The 19,107-nt window shown below is 48.7% G+C and overlaps 1 protein-coding gene across 5 annotated transcripts in view; it reads left to right on the forward strand.

Moving 5' to 3' along the window:
* Nucleotides 1–19,107, forward strand: part of tanc1b (tetratricopeptide repeat, ankyrin repeat and coiled-coil containing 1b) — a 147,536-nt gene that overhangs the window by 65,442 nt on the left and 62,987 nt on the right. For all 5 annotated transcript variants that reach the window (XM_056289620.1, XM_056289619.1, XM_056289622.1 and 2 more), the window contains 2 exons: nt 16,097–16,230; nt 18,222–18,411. In XM_056289620.1, the coding sequence (XP_056145595.1) occupies nt 16,097–16,230; nt 18,222–18,411 (324 nt within the window). The remainder of the gene's footprint in view (nt 1–16,096; nt 16,231–18,221; nt 18,412–19,107) is intronic.

The following is a 19,107-nucleotide window of genomic DNA, read 5'->3' on the forward strand; positions in this document are numbered from 1 at the left end:
TGATGCTGTGAAACCCACCTAAAGTCTTCATATAGCGTTAAGCTGAGAAAACGGTGATCTCCATTGGGTCAGTGCTCTTTGCATCCCCGAATGCGCATAAACGCAGCAAAGAATGCACTTGCATGGGTATTTGTTACGAACCCATCTTACCATATGAACTCCCCCATGTAACTTACTCACATAAAAATAAAATGGCACTAAGAAAGGGAGATAGCTTTTTTTGGGGGGGGGGGGTTCCCCCTCCATTTTTCTCCCCAATTGTATCCAGCCAATTATCCCATTCTTTCAAGCCATCCCAGTCTTTGCTCCACCCCCTCTGCCAATCCGGGAGGGCTGCAGACTACCACATGTCTCCTCCGATACATGTGGAGTGAGGAGTTTCGCCAGGGGGCGTAGCGCATGGGAGGATCATGCTATTCCCCCCAGTTCCCCCTCCCCCCTAAACGGGCGCCCTGACCGACCAGAGGAAATGCTAGTGCAGTGACCAGGACACTTACCCACATCCGACTTCCCACCCGCAGGCGCAGCCAATCGTGTCTGTAGGGACGCCTGACCATGCCGGAGTAACACAGGGATTCGAACTGGCAATCCCCATGTCAGTAGGCAATGGAATAGACCACTGCACTACCCGGACACCCAGAAAGGGAGATTGCGAACCAGCTACTTACCACAAATATCAGAATAACAACAGCCAGTAAAGCACAACTAGCCTTAGGCCTTATCAGCATTGTTTGGAATGCATCTTTGACCAATCAGGCTGTATTGTGGAGACTTTCTATTGTCTAATTCACGGTGCTTCAAAAATTCAGTTCAATTCATTGTCATTAAAAAACAATGTGCAGGCACATGTTAAAAAAGAAATAAGGGCTGCGGCTTCGCCAAACAGTGCAAGACAGACACAGAAAAACACAGCAAACACAGTATGAGATATACACAGATGAAGCCTAAAAGCTAAGAAAAAGTTAAACAAAAAGAAAAGAGGAAGAGTACAAAAATATTTAAAAATATCCACAGACATTCAGTGGGTAGCCAGGTTCAGGTGGGCAACAGCTTGGGGAAAGAAGCTGTTTTTTTCTGGTAGTGGCTCTGAGGCTCCTGTAGCACCTCCCAGAGAGCAGGGGGGAGAACAGTCCATGGTTGGGGTGGGTGGGATCTCTGCTGATGCTCAGACCCCTTTGAAGGCAGCGTTTGTGATAAATGTCTTTTATGGCTGGGGGCTGGGTACCGGTGACATGCTGGGCCGCCTTGACGACCCACTGCAGAGCTTTCTGGTCTACTGAGGTGCAGTTGCCGTACCACACTGAGATGCAGATGGTCAGGATGCTCTCTATGGTGCAGTGGTAAAAGTTGGTGAGAATTTTGGGGGATAGACGGGCCCTCCTCAGCCTCCTCAGGAAATGCAGGCGTTGTTGGGCCTTTTTCACAAGGGCCTGGGTGTTTAATGTCCAGGAAAGTTCCTCGCTGATGTGGACTCCAAGGAATTTAAAGCTGGAAACACGCAACACTTCCACCCCATTGATGTGTATGGGGGAGTGGCTGCAGCTTCTAGACCTCCTGAAGTCCACAATCAGCTCCTTCGTCTTCTGCACATTGAGAACAAGATTGTTGGTAGTACACCATGATGTGAGGTGCTGAATCTCGTCCCTGTAGGCCATCTCGTCATTGTTGGTGATACGGCCAATGACTGTGGTGTTATCAGCAAACTTAGCTATAACATTTGAAGGGTGAGTTGGTAGGCAGTCGTAGGTAAGGAGGGAGAAAAGGAGGGGGCTCAGAACACAGTCTTGAGGGGCACCTGTGCTGAGGGTCAGGATGGAGGATGTGTGGTCACCTAACCTAACAGACTGAGGTCTGTTGGTCAGGAAGTCCAGGATCCAGTTACAGAGGGAGGGGTTGAGGCCAAGGGAGAGGAGTTTTTGGTGGTTAATTTGGTGGGGATGATAGTGTTGAAGGCAGAGCTGTAATCTATGAACAGCATCCGGATGTATGTGTTGTTAAGATCAAGGTGGGTCAGGGTAAAGTGCAGGGCAGTGGCAATGGCATCCTCTGTAGACCTTTTGGAACGGTAGATGAATTGGTGTGGGTCAAATGTGGGGGGGATAGTGTTTTTGATGTAAGCCAGAACCAGTCTCTCAAAGCACTTCATGGCAATGAGGGTGAGTGCTATGGGTCGGTAGTCATTCAGACAAATACTCTCTGAGTTTCCATTGTTGCTGCACAGTGTTGCACACTGACTTCTGTAGGTCCTTTCTGTGACATCAAATGGAAACGATGGGTGGTGGTTTGGAAAAGATCTCCCCATGACAGAAGACCATTCTGTATATTGATAGGCTTCCATAACCTCTGTATATAACAGGATAATCCAAGGTATGAATGTCTTCCTGAATGAAGCAGATCTGGCAAAAGGTCTCTGACTGCAGAATTGTAATAGTGAAGTTGCACTGTTTTTTGTTGTTGTTTTTTTTTGTTTGTGTTTTTTTTTTAAATATTTTTTTAATCCCCCATCCAAAAACATATGTCATGGTAGAATTTCTTTTTTGAATAAACTAATCAGCCTGTTACATACTTGGAATTGAGAGCCCTGTCCTTTGGTAGCCAGCAGCAATATCTCACCTACCAGGTATGTTGTTTACTGGGGTTACACACTCACAGCGGGAATACCCAGGGCAAATCGCACTACAGATTTACATTGAAGATGCAAATCCATCTTAAGAAAAGGTCAAGCACTTTTCCACTTCAGTTAGCAATTTCATATGACGGTTAAAACACTTGTCTGAGGTCGGATTTTAGAGCTCATAACAGATTTTCACCCAGTCTATTTCAGTGTGCCAACTCACTCAGGTCGTTATCCTCTGGCAAATCTCCCAACCAGCTGCCTTTGAGGAGCTCGAGGAACATTCAGGTCACACTGAGATTTCGGGCATGGAGCTGACTTCTTAAAAATCACAATGCAAGCAGAGGGGAACCCTCTGGGCTTTCAAGGTATTCAGTGAAGGCCTGAGAGAAAATATTGAAATAATTTTTGTACTCCTAATAATAAATATTTTATAAATTATTTTATTGAAATAATGGTAATAATTCCTAGATCATTGTTATGAACTGGGACTAATATGTCTTGGCAAAGAGTGGGTTAATATATAACAGAATGGGGAATGGACCAATCCCAATTTTTCTTGTGGTGGTGTCTGGGTGAGTCAGCACCTCCCCCCTGCCAGGACCTTCAGTAGCTGTAACGAATGCCTGTGTAATTCAAGTTAATGTGGGAATGAATTTGATTTTGACAGTTGTCTTGGCCAATCATATTTTGTTGGGTTGTGGGTGGGACAGTATCCCGACATCTTCCTGGCACTCACGAATACTTAATGGCTGAGCGACTCCTGGTGTCGTCATCAACTTTGAGTTCGAGCTTTTTTACATATTCTCCCAAACACACTAAATTACAGGATGAATTTTGCAAGAAAAGACTGCCACAAGTCTCAAGTGAGATGGCTCTCCAACTCCAGGTTAGTGTGCGCGGTCCATGACAAAATAACGTTGGGGCTATACTCACCTGAATTTGTTGAAGTTGCATGAGTGACTGGTGAATAGTGTTACATCAACAGTTGAAACTCGTTTTTTGTTGTATTTGTTCTGCTTCTGGTGTAGGAAGATGGTGGCACGAACTTACTTTTGCGGCAGCCTCACCCAGTACCGTCCATGCAGTGTGTCTGTCCATGTCTGTGTCTAAGTTTGTTTTGACTTCGTTTGATGGCTGGGAGAGCGGGGCAGGATCGGCTGGGAAAGCTTGGTCTGCTGTGTCCTTTTGGCCCAGGGACTACGGCCCTGCCCGGAGCTGTGCCCAAAGAGGAAACACCGAGGGCAGTCTGGCAGGACTGCAGAAGTGGGATAGGCTAAGCTAACTGCTAGCCCATGCAGACCGGCAGTTCCAATAACACCAAGGGCGGTCTGGCAGTGGCCTCGCCTGGCGTTGACTGTGTTTTAGTGTCGTCGTGTGGAGTGCGGGAAGGCGTGTCGAAGGTGTCTGGCTGGGAGAGCTGGCGTTGGATCGGCTGGGAGAGCCTGGTCTGTTGTGTCCGGTGGGCCGAGGGACCGTGGCCCTGCCGGAGCTGCGCCTGAGGAGGAAACACCGAGGGCGGTCTGACAGGATGCGGAAGCGGGGCAGGCTAAGCTAACTGCTAGCCCATGCAGACCGGCAGTTCCAACAGTCATCCTGCATTTGTTCTGTTGGACAGTGATTTTTTTGTAGTTTGATATATGTGTTGTAATTTTTGGATATGTGTTTTGTCTTTGTGTTACGCTGCTGTGGGCTGGAGGAAACACTATTTTGTTTCATTTCATGTATGCAAGTACATGAAATGAAGGACAAAGTGTTCCTGATTCCTGATTCCTCATCCTGTTTTTGTGCCATGTGGTGTGCGTGTGCAATCTTGTTTCTGAGTGACATAAAGGAAGATCTGCTCGTGATGTTGCAGTAGCTGCTATAGTGCACAGTGGTGTGCGTGTGCATTGTGGTTGTTGAGGATCAGCTGTCTTGTTGGTATTGATGTAGTAGTGCATATAGTGTGTAGTGTGTGATGGTGTATTTTGTATGTGGCTGTGTTGGCTGTATCGGCACCCATATGAGAAGTGTGTGTGTGTGTCGGGGGGTCGGGGGGTGGGGGAGGGGGTGCAGTTCATTACTGAAGGCCCTGACTGAAACCCCATAATGTCTTCAGAGGACCCCTGATAAATTAAGTTGACTGGAGGAACAAAGTATGAGGCACTGCCTTTTGATCTTTCTTTTTTCTTAAGTGACTGTGTGACACATTGATTTCATAATGTATTTTTCAACCCAGTGCATAGTATGCATATGATCCCGAGATCCATCCATCCATTATCTGAACCGCTCATCCTGCTCTCAGGGTGACGGGGATGCTGGAGCCTATCCCAGCAGTCATTGGGCAGCAGGCAGGGAGACACCCTAGACAGGCCACCAGGCCATCGCAGTGATTCCAGGATATTTTTCATTATTTAAGTTGATGGTGCCGAAAAAAGAAATTCATTATAATAAATAAACATGACTCGAGCCCCGGGGTAGTCCAACCTTGGGGGTCGTCCCGGGTCGTCCTCTGTGTGGAGTTTGCATGTTCTCCCTGTGTCTGCGTGGGTTTCCTCCGGGTGCTCCAGTTTCCTCCCACAGTCCAAAGACATGTAGGTCAGGTGAATCAGCCGTGCTAAATTGTCCCTAGGTGTGAATGTGTGTGTGTGTGTGTGTGTGTGTGTGTGTGTGTGTGTGTGTGTGTGTGTGTGTGTGTGTGTGTGTGTGTGTGTGTGTGTGTGTGTGGGCCCTGTGTGATGGCCTGGTGGCCTGTCCAGGGTGTCTCCCTGCTTGCCGCCCAGTGACTGCTGGGATAGGCTCCAGCATTCTCACGACCCTGAGAAATTGCTGAAGAAGGTAATGCTGGCTATGATAGACAGGTGTCAGAACACACAGTGCATCACAGGATTGATTCTGTGTATGGTGCTGCATAGCCACAGACCGTTCAGAGTACCCATAATGACCCTTGTACACCACAGAAAGCTCCTGCAATCAGCACGTGAGCATCAGAACTGGACCATGGAGTAGTGGAAGATGGTAGCCTGGTCTAATGAATCACATTTTCTTCTACATCGTGTGGATGGCCGAGTGCGTGTGCATAATTTACCTGGGGAAGCGATGGCACCAGGATGCACTATTGCAAGCTGGTGAGCTAGTGTGATGCTCTGGGCAATGTTCTGCTGGGAAAACTTGGGTCCTGGTGGTATTCCCTGATGGCAGTGGCCTCTTTCAGTGGGATAATACTCCCTGCCACACTGCAACAGTCGTTCAGGAATGGTTTGAGGAACATGTTGAAAAGTTCAAGATGTTGCCTTGACCTCCAAATTCCCCAGATCTCAATCCTATCTAGCATCTGTGGGATGTGCTGGAAAACAAGTCCGATCCATGGAGTCCCCACCTCGCAACTTACAGGACTTGAAGGCTCTGCTGCTAAAGTCATGGTGCCAGATACCAGAGGACACCTTCAGAGGTCTTGTGGAGTCCATGTCTTGACAGGTCAGAGCTGTTTTGGCAGGATGAGGGGGACCTACACAATATTGGTGGTTTCAATGTTTTGGCTGATCGGTGTGTGTGTGTGTGTGTGTGTGTGTGTGTGTGTGTGTGTGTGTGTGTGTGTGTGTGTATATGTGTAATATACACACAATTCATGCTGTAGAAACCCTTGTGTTCCTTCATTTGGTGGCTTTGTAATGAGTGTTGTTATGCGCAGGCACATTGATTTGTTGTCATGGCAGCGATATAAGTCTGCTACATTTCATACTTAATGTGCATATTTGTTTTCATTACAGGTATTTTGCTGCTAATAAATGCTACCAGCTGTCAGGCTGGCCTGGCAGCTGCATTATTACTGCAGAAACCGACCCCATTTACCGCTCAACGTGCCGAATCTGCCAGTTGTCCCAACACACCGGCCCCAGACATGTTTGCAAATAACAACCGGTTTCTATTTCCATTAGCAAAGGTCGCCTGGTTCTTTGTATAGAAATAAGAGCTACATCAAAATGTCCCTGCACGTATTGCCTTAACATGAGCTCTTGCTGATCAAGTCATCATACAAGCACTTAAACAAAATGATTAGACTAAGTAATCCTTCATTTAAAAAGAAAAATAATCTAGAGGCATCCGGATAGCATAGCGGTCTATTCCGTTGCCTATCAACACGGGGATTGGCGGTTCGAATCCTCGTGTTACCTCTGACTTGGTCGGGTGGCCCTACAAACACAATTGGCCGTGTCTGCGGGTGGAAAGCCGGATGTGGGTATGTGTCCTGGTCGCTGCACTAGCGCCTCCCCTGGTTGGTCGGGACGCCTGTTCGGGGTGGAGGGGGAACTGGGGGGAATAGCTTGATCCTCCCACATGCTACGTCCTTCTGGTGAAACTCCTCACTGTCAGGTGAAAAGAAGTGGCTGGTGACTCCACATGTATGGAGGAGGCATGGGGTGGTCTGCAGCCCTCCCCGGATCAGCAGAGAGGGTGGAGCAGAGACCGGGATGACTCGAAAGAGTGGGGTAATTGGCCAGGTACAATTGGGGAGAAAAAGGGGGGGAAATCCGAAAAAATTAGATAAACAAGGTCTGGAAATTTAATAAGATTAAATTGTAAAGGCCTGTGACAGCCCAGGTAGGTTTCACCAGGTTTTGGAATCATTATGGTTTCAGTAGAGCAATACAAATAAAACCAGATGATGTGTGATCATAGCCCACAAAATAACACAAAAGACACAATATATGGATAGACCTGGTCACACAGGGATACAGTGCTGCTATCTACTGGAGTGTTTTATTTATTTATTGGACCCCCCCACCCCTCTTTTCTCCAATTGTACATGGCCAATCACCCCACTCTTCCCAGCCGTCCCAGTCTCTGCTCCACCCCCTCTGCTGATCCGGGGAGGGCTGCAGACTACCACACGTCTCCTCCGATACATGTGGAGTTGCCAGCTGCTTCTTTTCACCTGACAGTGAGGAGTTTCACCGGGGGGATGTAGCGCATGGGAGGATCACGCCCTCAGTCCCCCCCGCCGCTAGTGCAGCGACCAGGACACATACCCACATCCAACTTCCCACCCGCAGACACGGCCAATTGTGTCTGTAGGGACACCCGACCAAGTCGGAGGTAATACGGGGATTCGAACTGGCGATCCCCGTGTTGGTAGGCAACGGAATAGACTGTTACGCTACCCGGACGCCCCATCTGGTTTTAACTCCACAGTTTCATGCATACATTACAAAGATAAGAACAAATGATGATGACGATGATGATAGTCATAGTAATAAACAATATGTACAATGTGCCAGCTGTAATTGGTCCACCTCTGTGGACAGCCAGAGCCTTTGCGTTACCCTACATCACACTTGCAGTATTTGCTGACACAGTGGAAAAGACCAGGCCTTTCACACCCATTTATAGTCTCCTAATGAGGGCAGTAGTGGAGTCGAATGGTGAGTGGGTCTGTCACTTCCAACATCTTCATACCTTTGTGTAATTGTGCACATCTTTGTATTCAGATATCGAGTGTGTGTGTGTGAGAAGAGTGAGAGACTAACTTGCAGTGGCCTGGGTAATAGAGCCAGTCAGCATTAGCACACAACAAGAGCAGACCTCACCTTTGAACACTGCGGGGCTGGCCAGCAGCTGTGGCCGCCGTTCAGCCCACTGTCAAGTTATCACTCTAGACAGGCGGCCCACTCACAGCCAGGAAGGTCTGAACTGCTGATAACCGTCTAAATCACCACACCTTGGCCGCCGTCTATGGCTACCTTTTCCAGGATTACATGACTGCTTAAGAAACCGATAGACCCTGCACTGAATTCTCTCTGTGAGCCTTGTGTGTGGACTGTGGTATGTATTTGGATATGGGTTCATGTGTAAATCCTATACATATTGTATAACCTGCTCATTGATGAAGGATGAGAGAGGATCTGCTGTGAAATGTGCCCCTGGGGTGTGTTTCTGTACTTATGAGTGTTTGTTGGTCTCAAATTGAACAAACTTCTACAACAGAAGAGCAAGTGGAGGCTTTGGCATGAACTCAAGTCTAGACTTCTAGCTAAACGCAGGTAAACTATGATTTATACCATCCAATTGGGCTTCAGTCTCTGAAGTGTACCAGGAAGGTCTTTTAAAGGTGTAGGTCACCTGTGTGACATTCATCTGCTTGGTTTACTGGAAGAGACGGATGACTGTAGTATGGCTGAACGCTGGATATTATTGCCTTAAGGGGGGGACATATGTATGGGCGGCATGGCTCAGGAGGTAGAGCAGGTCGTCTAGTAATCAGAAGGTTCCTGGTTATATCCCCAGCTCCTCCAGAGAGCGTGTCAAAGTGTCCTTGAGCAAGACACTGAACCCCTAACTGCTCCTGATGAGCAGGTTGGCACCTTGTATGGCAGCCTCCACCGTCAGTGTATGACTGATAATGGGTGAATGTGAGGCGTACGTTGTGAAAGTGCGTTTAGTGATCGGTAGACTAGAAAAGGGTGATATAAATGCAGCTCATTTACCCCCCCCTTTCCCCCCAATTGTACTTGGCCAATTACCCTATTTTCCGAGCTGTCCTGGTCGCTGTTTCACCTCCTCTGCCGATCTGCGGAGGGCTGCAGACTACCACATGCCTCCTCTGGTACATGTAGAGTCGCCAGTTGCTTCTTTTCACCTGACAGTGAGGAGTTTCACCAGAGGGACGTAACACGTGGGAGGATCACGCTATTCCCCCCAGTTCCCCCTCCCCCCTGAACAGGTGCCCCGACCAACCAGAGGAGGCACTAGTGCAGTGACCAGGACACATACCCACATCTGGCTTCCCACCCGCAGAGACGGTCAATTGTGTCTGTAGGGCCACCCGACCAAGCCAGAGGTAACATGGGGATTCAAACCGGTGAGCCCCGTGTTGGTAGGCAACGGAATAGACCGCTACACCACCCAGATGCCCAGCTCATTTACCATTTATATGTTCAAACCAGTCTCCAAAGGGCACAAACAATACTAACAGTATGGGCTACCCGTGTTACGGTGCTATATGATTACCTACTGTTGCCACACTGAAGATCAAACCCTGACATTTACCTGACATTGAAATCTGAGATGGGTTAATTTTGCGGTGACACATCAGGTTGCCCTGTGATGGCCTGGCAGCCTGTCCAGGGTGTCTCCCCACCTGCCGCCCAATGACTGCTGGGATAGGCTCCAGCATCCCCGCGACTCTGAGAGCAGGATAAGCAGTTAGATAATGGATGGATGGATGGATGGATATCCCCCAGTATCATAGTTCGTGTAATATCATCGTGCTAAATGCAAAGTGACTGATTGTTTAAGTTAAGTAACCTCTATTAACACAAAATCTCCAGCTCTGTGTGTAGACGGTCACTGTCCAGTCTAGTCATGTGCTTCTCCAGTCTAGTCATGTGCTGGATAAAGAATCTTAACAAACTTAATTCCAGAAGTTTTATATTTATGCATTCCTAAACCTGTTCATTTTCCCTCTAAACCATTTTACTTTTCTATGGCTTGGAAATGGCAGGTGATCACTGTGAAGGGGACAAATGATGATCAATCAAACGGTCACCCTTGTTTGGAGATGATCGTTATTCGGCTCACTCGATGTGTGGTCATAATGTTTTGGCTCAGCAGTGTATAGCCCAAATATAAAAAGACTGCTTGATGAATTTGTTCCCCAAATGCAGGTTTTGTGTTTGTGAATTGCAAGATGGAGGTGCATTACATTTCTGCTGTGGGTATGTTAAAAAGCAAAGAGCAAGCTAAAATCACCTTATATAAGCAAACAGCAGCCAGCAGGTGGCCTGGAAATGTATGGCGGTAATAATCTGGCGTGCGGCGCTCAGGCCTGACACATTTGGTCTGCCCTTAACGAACAGCAATTCATGTGAATGCTGACGTGGGACAGATAAGAACGTAGGAACTCCCCAAGTTCATAATAATGTACGCGTACGTGCATGAAGGTCCATGCGTGGGTGGGTGTCATTTTTCTGTGGTCTCTCTGTAAGCTTGGCTGCATGAGGCGTGCACGTGTGGTCATGCACGCGGTTGACTCATCTTTCTGGCTTTGTCATGCAGTGTACCTACCTTTCTGATCCCCAGCCCTGACATCAGAGACGTCGCTAGCCCCAGCACACTTTTCCATCACAGGCCAGGGCGGCTGAGTGGTCCTCAGAGGCAGGTGGGTTTAAGTGGTTTAGAAGCCCAAGTGAGGGAGCAGCCCTGTCAGGGCATGGTAATAAAGAGCTGTCTGGTGGATTTAATCGCTGTCCCCTCACATCATTGAGTCTGCCTGATGATGGTTGGTGGGCAAGGGATAGAATTTAGAAGGGGAGGGCTTAGAGACTATGATTGACTGTGGGTTTAGAGATTATGTATTAAGTTCTTTTGAATGAAATCTTTTATTCAGTTGTTACATCACCTCTTTTCCCCTCCTCATCTTTTTGTCTGCTAATTTAATTTGTCAGATTTAGACATTGTGGGTTTTAAGGTCACGTGAGAGTTTGTTCATCTAGAATGAAATCCACATAACAGCTATCTGAGGTGGCGGCATGGTGGCGCAGTGGTTAGCGCGGTCGTCTCACAGCAAGAAGTTCATGGGTTTGAGTACTGGGGTAGTCCAGCCTTGGTGGGTCGTCCCGGGTCGTCCTCTGTGTGGAGTTTGCCTGTTCTCCCCGTGTCTGCGTGGGTTTCCTCCGGGTGCTCCGGTTTCCTCCCACAGTCCAAAGACATGTAGGTCAGGTGAATCGGCCATACTAAATTGCCCCTAGGTGTGTGTGTGTGTTGGCCCTGTGATGGCCTGGCGGCCTGTCCTGGGTGTCTCCCCGCCTGCCACCCAATGACTGCTGGGATAGGCTCCAGCATCCCGCCACCCTAAGTTGGATAAGCGGTTTGGATGATGAATGGATGGATGGATAATGGGTGGATGGATGGATGACGGATGGATGGATGGGTTTTGAGACTGGGGGAACTACAAGCTTTTAAAATGACTGAACTGTCCTGAAAGCCCTCGATTTTCTAATTTCACCTGCAGTAAAACTGATAACTGCAGTGTTGCTTGACCACTGCACATCCCAGAGATTCATTTGAGACGTAGTGGTCGCCACAGCGACTGCATTGCTGCTCCTTCCCCGATACCAACCAAAAAAAAAAAAAAAAACCCTCGCTATTGATGTTGTAGTACTGTGCCCCAGTAAAAAAGAAAAAAAAAGGAAGAAGATATGGGGTCAGTGTAAGTCTAAGGATACGGTAATAAATTATGTTTTGAACAGATGCCCCTGACAAACCGTCGGTATAATTCCTTCATTCTTCCTTCAGTAAATAGCTCGGGGGTTCACAGTAGCACCAGCTGCATGTATTTTAATCATGTTAATCTTCCTGCTGCAAGGTTTCAAACAAGTCTCTTGTGCTTGCTGTTGCATTTTCAATTCAGTTCTCAGCAGCTAACGCACATGTCTCCTCCACACGGTTGTATGTGCAGTCCGCTTGATGAGGCACATTAAACAAAGAAGTGATACGCCATTTGTCTCCTGGTATTTATCAGTATGAATGCAGTACCCGTCCAGCTGTTGAAGCGTGTGATAAATGTTTGTGCCGCTGCAGCCACGGCAGTCAGCGGTGTTTTTTTATGAGCAAAACAAATGAGAGAGGGCGTTTCTCTGGCCCATTATTTATATAGTGCAAACGCACAACGCGCCGAACGCTGAATGTTTAATGTTGGTCGGGGCAGTGGAAGGGCACCTGTTAACGACTTGTGTAGATGTTGGAGACAAAACAGATGTCTCCTGGCACACTGGCTCCTTGGCTGGCTGCCTCGGAGGAGGGAGGAGGAGGAGGAACCCTCACCAAAGGCAGCAACAAGAGTCTCGAGGCCTTTTAAACACACTCGCCGGCTGACATAAGCCGAGCACGCGACGGCAAGAGACGAGATTTCTGACCTGGTATCAGAGGGCTCAGACGCACACTCAGTCTGCAAGATGATGTAACAAGCCTGCTCGGTCCACGGGTATTCTCATTACACGTGACCTCAGGGAGGACCTGTTGGTTTGAGGTGATCTTTTTTTTTTTTTCTTCCTTGGATTTTCTTCTTTTTCTCCCCAGTTTGTACTTGGCCAGTTACCCCACTCTTCTGAGCCGTCCCGGTCTCTGCTCCACCCCTTCTGCTGATCCGGGGAGGGCTGCAGGCTACCACATGCCTCCTCCCATACATGTGGAGTCACCAGCCACTTCTTTTCGCCTGACAGTGAGGAGTTTCACCGGGAGGACGTAGCGTGTGGGAGGCTCATGCTATTCCCCCCAGTTCCCCCTCCCCTCGATCAGGTGCCCTGACTGACCAGAGGAGGCGCTAGTGCAGCGACCAGGACACATACCCACGTCCAGTTTCCCACCCGCAGACACAGCCAATTGTGTCTGTAGGGACGCCCGACCAAGCCGGAGGTAACACAGGGATTCGCTCAGTACCCGGACGCCCCTTGAGGTGGTCTCTGATTAGTTCTTCTGCCAAGTCGGTCACCAGAGCCAAAAAAACCCCAAAAAAAACAAAACTCATTGGCGAGTTTACCAGTTGTGACAAAGGCATTTCCAGTTAGACACCCCCTAGACCACAAACCAAACTAAGAGTTCCCAGCGCTTGTAATTCTAGTATTCTCTTTGGCCATGCAGCGTAGCCTCGCCAGCAGGGTGGAGACAGGCGGGATGGATCGCTCTGGCGTGCAAATGGTTTGCCATCTTCAGAGAGGCAGGCAGGCGGCCGAGCGCTCGCATTATGAAAGCACTGAAACGGAACTGAAATGAAGAGAGTTGGAGGGTAAGTCGATGGCTACAGTAGCGGTGATGGGGTGAGGGTGGAGGACAAGGAGGAGATGGTGAGTTATGACGGAATTGAGAGGTCACTTAATTAATTCCTCTGAGGGAGTTGTAGGAATTCCATTACCCCCCCCCCACACACACAGAGTGTCAGACCATCAAAACCACCTGCCACTCGTCTCCTTCATCCTTCACCATGTGGGTTTTTTCTGTTGGACATTGTACGTCTTAAAGGATGGTACCTGACTGGAAACTAACACCCCCCCCCCCCAGCCCTAACCAGCATTCCTTTGCACGTCCTTTTTTGGATTTTTTTCTCTCTCCCTTTTCTCCTCAATTGCACTCGGCTAATTACCCCACTCTTCCGAGCCGTCCCGGTCACTGCTCCACCCCCTCTGCTGATCCGGGGAGGGCTGCAGACTACCACATGCCTCCTCCCATACATGTGGAGTCACCAAGGGGACGTAGCGTGTAGAAGGATCATGCTATCCCCCCCCCCAGTTCCCCCTGCCCCCTGAACAGGCGCCCTGACCGACCAGAGGAGGCGCTAGTGCAGCGACCAGGACATACCTACATCCGGCTTCCCACCCGCAGACGCGGCCAGTTGTGTCTGTAGGGATGCCCAACCAATCTGGAGGCAACATGGGGATTTGAATCGGCGATCCCCATGTTGGTAGGCAACGGAATAGACCGCCACACCACCCGGACGCTTCCTTTACACGTCTGCTGATAATTATAACACAGTGTCATGAGCCTCAAAGGACCACATAAGCCACGTTGCAGCACTTTCGTGGCACAAGAAGGGTCTTTATTTAAATGGAAACCTGTGCACAACCTTTCCGCTTCCCGTCAAGCATAAGATTGTGTCATCCACAGGTTGCTGATATTTGAATAAAATACATTATTGCATATCCTGTAGTCATCCGAGTTCTGAATTATGGTTGTGTCTGCATGCATTTGTGTGCCTGTTGTATACATTTGTGTCCTCGTGTGTGTGTGTGCGCGCGTGCGTGTGTGAATTTGTGCGTGCGCGTGTGTGTGATGGCTCAGTTTTGACTTCATTAGGCCTTGGCAGTACGTTATGCCGATGGACTGGTTTGTATTTAATCAGATGGTGTGCCAACATTATTAATAACTGTGGAAGAGAAGGAGAGTAAAACAGAGACGGAGGAAGGGAGGGCGAAGGGGTGCTGACAGAAGGCTGTATAATAACTTGGTGTACCCTAGATGTTGCCTCTATCTCTTTTTCTCTTTCTCTCTCTATCCCCCTCTCTCTCCTCTCTCTTTCCCCCCTCTCTTTGTTTCTCTCTATCCCCCCTTTCTCTCCTCTCTCTCCCCCCTCTGTCTCTCTGTCTCTTCTCTCTCCCCCCTCTGTCTCACTGTCTCTCTCTCTATCCCCCCTTTCTCTCCTCTCTCTCCCCTCTCTGTCTCTCTTCTCTCTCCCCCCTCTGTCTCACTGTCTCTCTCTCTATCCCCCCTCTCTCTCTCCTCTCCCCCCTCTGTCTCTCTCTCTCTATCCCCCCTCTCTCCCTCCTTCTCTCTTGTCTCTCTCTGCTTTCATTAAAGTTGTGTCTCTCTATGGTGACAACACCACCTCAGCCCCAAACTATTTAGTCCCCCGGGCTCCTCCACTGCTGGGTACATACTGGGATCACGACAAAAGCCCTCGGTGTTTCCGTTGATGATGCACAGTCACACTGCTGGCTCACCCTCATATAGATAGTTGCAGGAAAAAAATATACTCTCTTTCAAACATTCCAAGCATGCAGCGCCTGCAAACACTGGAGGATGTGTGGTGAGCGGGCTGTGCCCTTGTTGTGAGCATGGTCTGAACTGTGGCCTGAACAGGATCTGCAGTCTTGAGTCACGACAGCAGACGGGCTCCGTCCTGCCGGACGAGCTGTGTTCTCTCACTGATATGCACACACTCTGAGTGAGAGCCTTAAACTACCAGAAAGCCCAGCAGTTGGCATCCTAGGTGTGTTGTAGGTGGTAAAGGCGCACACACACACACACACACACACACACACACACACACACACACACACACACACACACACACAGTGTCCCTGCTTACCTATTAATTCTGGCTACTGGACATTCACATGCAGACTGTCTTTAATGCACAGTATCTCATTATCTCTCTCCTCTCTCACACCACTCACACACACACACACACACAGGCTGTAGTCCTCAGTCCCCCTCCTTTCTCTCCCCACCCTTTCCCCTCTGTCTTTATCTCACCCTGTCTCGCTCTCTCCCTTTCTTACACATACACTCATTCCCCCGTTTCTCTCTCTCTCTCTCTCTCTCTCTCTCTCTCTCTCTCTCTCTCTCTCTCTCTCTCTCTCTCTCTCTCTCTCTCTCTCTCTCCAACACATACATTCAGTTCTCATCCACACACATCCTCTCTCACTTAATCTCTCACACACACAGATTCACTCTTCCATGCAGTCTCTCTCTCTCCCTCGCTCTCTCTCTCTCTCTCTCTCTCTCTCTCTCTCTCTCTCTCTCTCTCTCTCTCTCTCTCATGGTCTGCACAGCACCGGCAGCAGCTGGAGCGAGTGCAGTATAGCATACCAGAGCAGAGCAGAGCTGAGAAGGGCAGGGCAGGCAGAGTGGCCCCCGCATGGGGCGTCCAGTGGAAACGGAGGGTGAATCTATCCGCTAACGTCGAGTCATTTCTCCCCCTCTGTATCTCCCTCTCTCTTCTCCTAGAGCGGCCAGCGGAGAAACAGCCGAGCTCCTCCTCTCCCGCCACTCAGGAACTGATGACAAGGCTGGGTTTCTTACTGGGAGAAGGGATCCCGGGCACGGCACGCATACCTATGGAAGACAAGAATGAAAAGAAGGTATTGTCATTACCCCCCACCCCCACCCCTCCTCGAGGGGGGGGGCAGCTGGTGCTGCCACTACTGCAGCGCATGGATACAGAGAGAGATAGAGAGAATGATGCAGGGAGGAAAGGAAGGAGTTGAAGGACTGTAAAAAATAAGGCAGGATTTTTGTTTTTATTGTTTTTTTTTGTGTTTTTTTTTTTTTTTTTTTTCCCTCTCATTTTGGCTTGTCTGTACCCCTTGTGGGGTTATCCTTGGATGTGGATTCAAGTCTCAACTCTGGGAATTAACGTTTGTCATAACAAATAAGGGTAACCCCATCACGCTGTTTGCTTGTTTGATAGTTGCATACGGGGCAAAGTAAATGGCTTGCTTCTTAAAAGCAGCTGCATGCGGTGTGTTTGCAGTCGGCTGTCTCCACTGTGGCGTTCTGCTCCCCAGTAACTTGAGTGCTGTTCAGGGGGGCTCTTGAGCATGTAAGAAGAGTGTCTGAGCCCTGGTCCAGAAATAGTTATGTCAGGTTTGAGCCTCAGTTTGTTTGGCACTACTAATTAATCTGGGGCCGTGCGGAGAGGAAAGCACAGCCCGGCACACTTTGGTTCCCTCGTTCATCTCGTGTGCTTTGGACACATTTTGACACAGAATGGGTAATGTGAGGAACTTGTAAGAGGCTTACCGAGTCCTCTATGAATCATCTTCAAGTATTAAGATATCATACGAGACGACGGGAAGAAAGAGAGCACCCTGTTTTTTTTTTTTGGTTGTTTTTACATGGGTTTTGTGAGTGTGTGTGTGTCTTTGTGTGTTTTCCGAGCTCACATGGAGAGGGAAGAGCCGGTGCCCTCATCTGCCTACACTTCTTTCCTCCTCTGTACTGCTGTTTTGCAGTGTAGTCGGAGTACGTTGCTTTTTGCCTTTTCTTGCCTTGAATAAAACGTTATCAGTCTGTTAGGTGACGGGTATTCATAGGAACTGTGGCCTGAGTTATGGGTAGTTAGGGGTAGCAACCCATAAGGTCCCGTGAAATGAAATATGTATTTTCATTCTTATTACATCATTTATCATTTAACGCAATGTTCTGGAAATTCACAAAAAAAATGTTGGCTTTTTTTGTCTTTCTCTTCCTGACAAATACAATAATTTTTCGGTTACGTGATCCTGCACTTGCAGGCGTACTGTACACTATCCTAAATGTCCACCGTCCTCTGAACTGCAATGAAGAGTTAGATCTGAGTGCTCAGACTTGATGTGTTTGGTGTGGAACTGTTTGCAGCTCTGGATCTCTGCAGGGACCAGGCTTTGGAGCTAAAGTGATACACAGATAGCCCTGCACAAACCAGGAAGCACTCGTCTTGACCTATTTACCATGTGTGGTATCTGTACGCTGCAGCAGGCCGGCAAAGCCAGAGCAAAACTCACTTGGAGTTTGGAGCTCCATGGTTGTCAGTTGACGAGACAGAAGATAGAGTAACGGTATGGTTGTCAGAGGAGCTTGGTAGTGCAACAAAGGTATGGAGAGGATCTATTGTGTCAGTACAACGTTGGACGTTTTTTTCCCCTCCTTGGTCAAAACCTCGATAGGCCTGTTTTGGTCCCTTCAGACATGAATATGCGGTTTGCAAGCCTCGCTTCATTTAGAGAGTGTATGCCCTTCAGCTCATGTGTCATGCTCGCATGCGGAAGGCTTGTTTAGTTGTGAAGAAATTTTTGTATTGCTTTCACATGATCTGGGTCAGTTGTTCTGGGCAAGATAGGAAACTTGGACTAGATCACGCTTCTCCTTCCAAGCAAGGTTAAAAAATGTCTTTTTCTTAATTTAAGCTCAGACTGAAAAAAATGTGAATGTGCTGCAGGTGTTGTAGAATCACAGGCAGCTCATAATGGATCACTTTCATCGTTCTTAACAAGACAATGGATTGTTGACACAATTCTCCTCTCCATTCTTTCTGCTTCCTTGCTTCTGTCCTCTGCTGATGTTGTTACCCCACCCCCATTCCAACCCCCAGTGCTCTGTGGCTAGCCAGGGTATCAGCCCCTGCTCCACGCTGACCAGCAGCACGGCATCCCCAAGCACAGACAGCCCGTGTTCCACCCTCAACAGCACGGCCGGCCGACCTCCCCTCAGCCGCTCCAGCCCCTGTGGGACCATCACCAGCCCCAGCTCGACGCTCGAGAGCAAGGACAGCGGGATCATAGGTGAGGGAGCGAGAGACAGAGCCCGAGAGAGGGAGAGAGAGGTGTGTGTGTGTGAGAGAGAGAGCGGGAGCGATAGGGATTGTGTGTGGAGGATAGTAAGTGTAGTATGTTTGTGGGCGTGAGCGGGAGGGGGGGGTTGGGGGTGAGAAGGGTAAGTGTCTCTGTGTGTGTGAGGAGAAAAAGTGTTTGAGAGAGAGATGTGGTGAGACAAAGACAGGGAAGGGTGGAGGGAGAGCTGTAGTGTGTGTGTGTGAGAGAGAGAAAGAGAGAGAATGGTGTGAGAGTCAAGCGATAGCGAGACATACACATGCATACCTGCCCTTCATCTCAAAAGCCAGCACATCTTTCTCCAAACAGCAACAACCCCTACCACCACCACCACCACCACATCCTTTATTTGTAATTATTTCCCATGATGCTGTTTTGTCAGGGTCTCACCTGCAGTCATAAAAAGCCACCTCACATTTTGTGACTGAGCGTCAGTCATCACGCCTGTGTGATGTCAGTTGTGCAGTTTTGTTTAATTGGTGTCTTTTTATAGCTCTGAGAAGCATTTCGGTCAGACGGGATTCTAACAGTGTGTCATTAATTGGGTTGTATTGAGCTGTTCTGGTATCACAGAGCATTGAGGTGACAGTTTCAGCAGGACGAGGTTGTACTGGAGCTCCAGTAATAGGCCTGTAAGACATCTGGGGA

The sequence above is a fragment of the Lampris incognitus genome, chromosome 11 (assembly GCF_029633865.1).
Source record: "Lampris incognitus isolate fLamInc1 chromosome 11, fLamInc1.hap2, whole genome shotgun sequence".
In the NCBI taxonomy this organism is placed as follows: domain Eukaryota; kingdom Metazoa; phylum Chordata; class Actinopteri; order Lampriformes; family Lampridae; genus Lampris; species Lampris incognitus.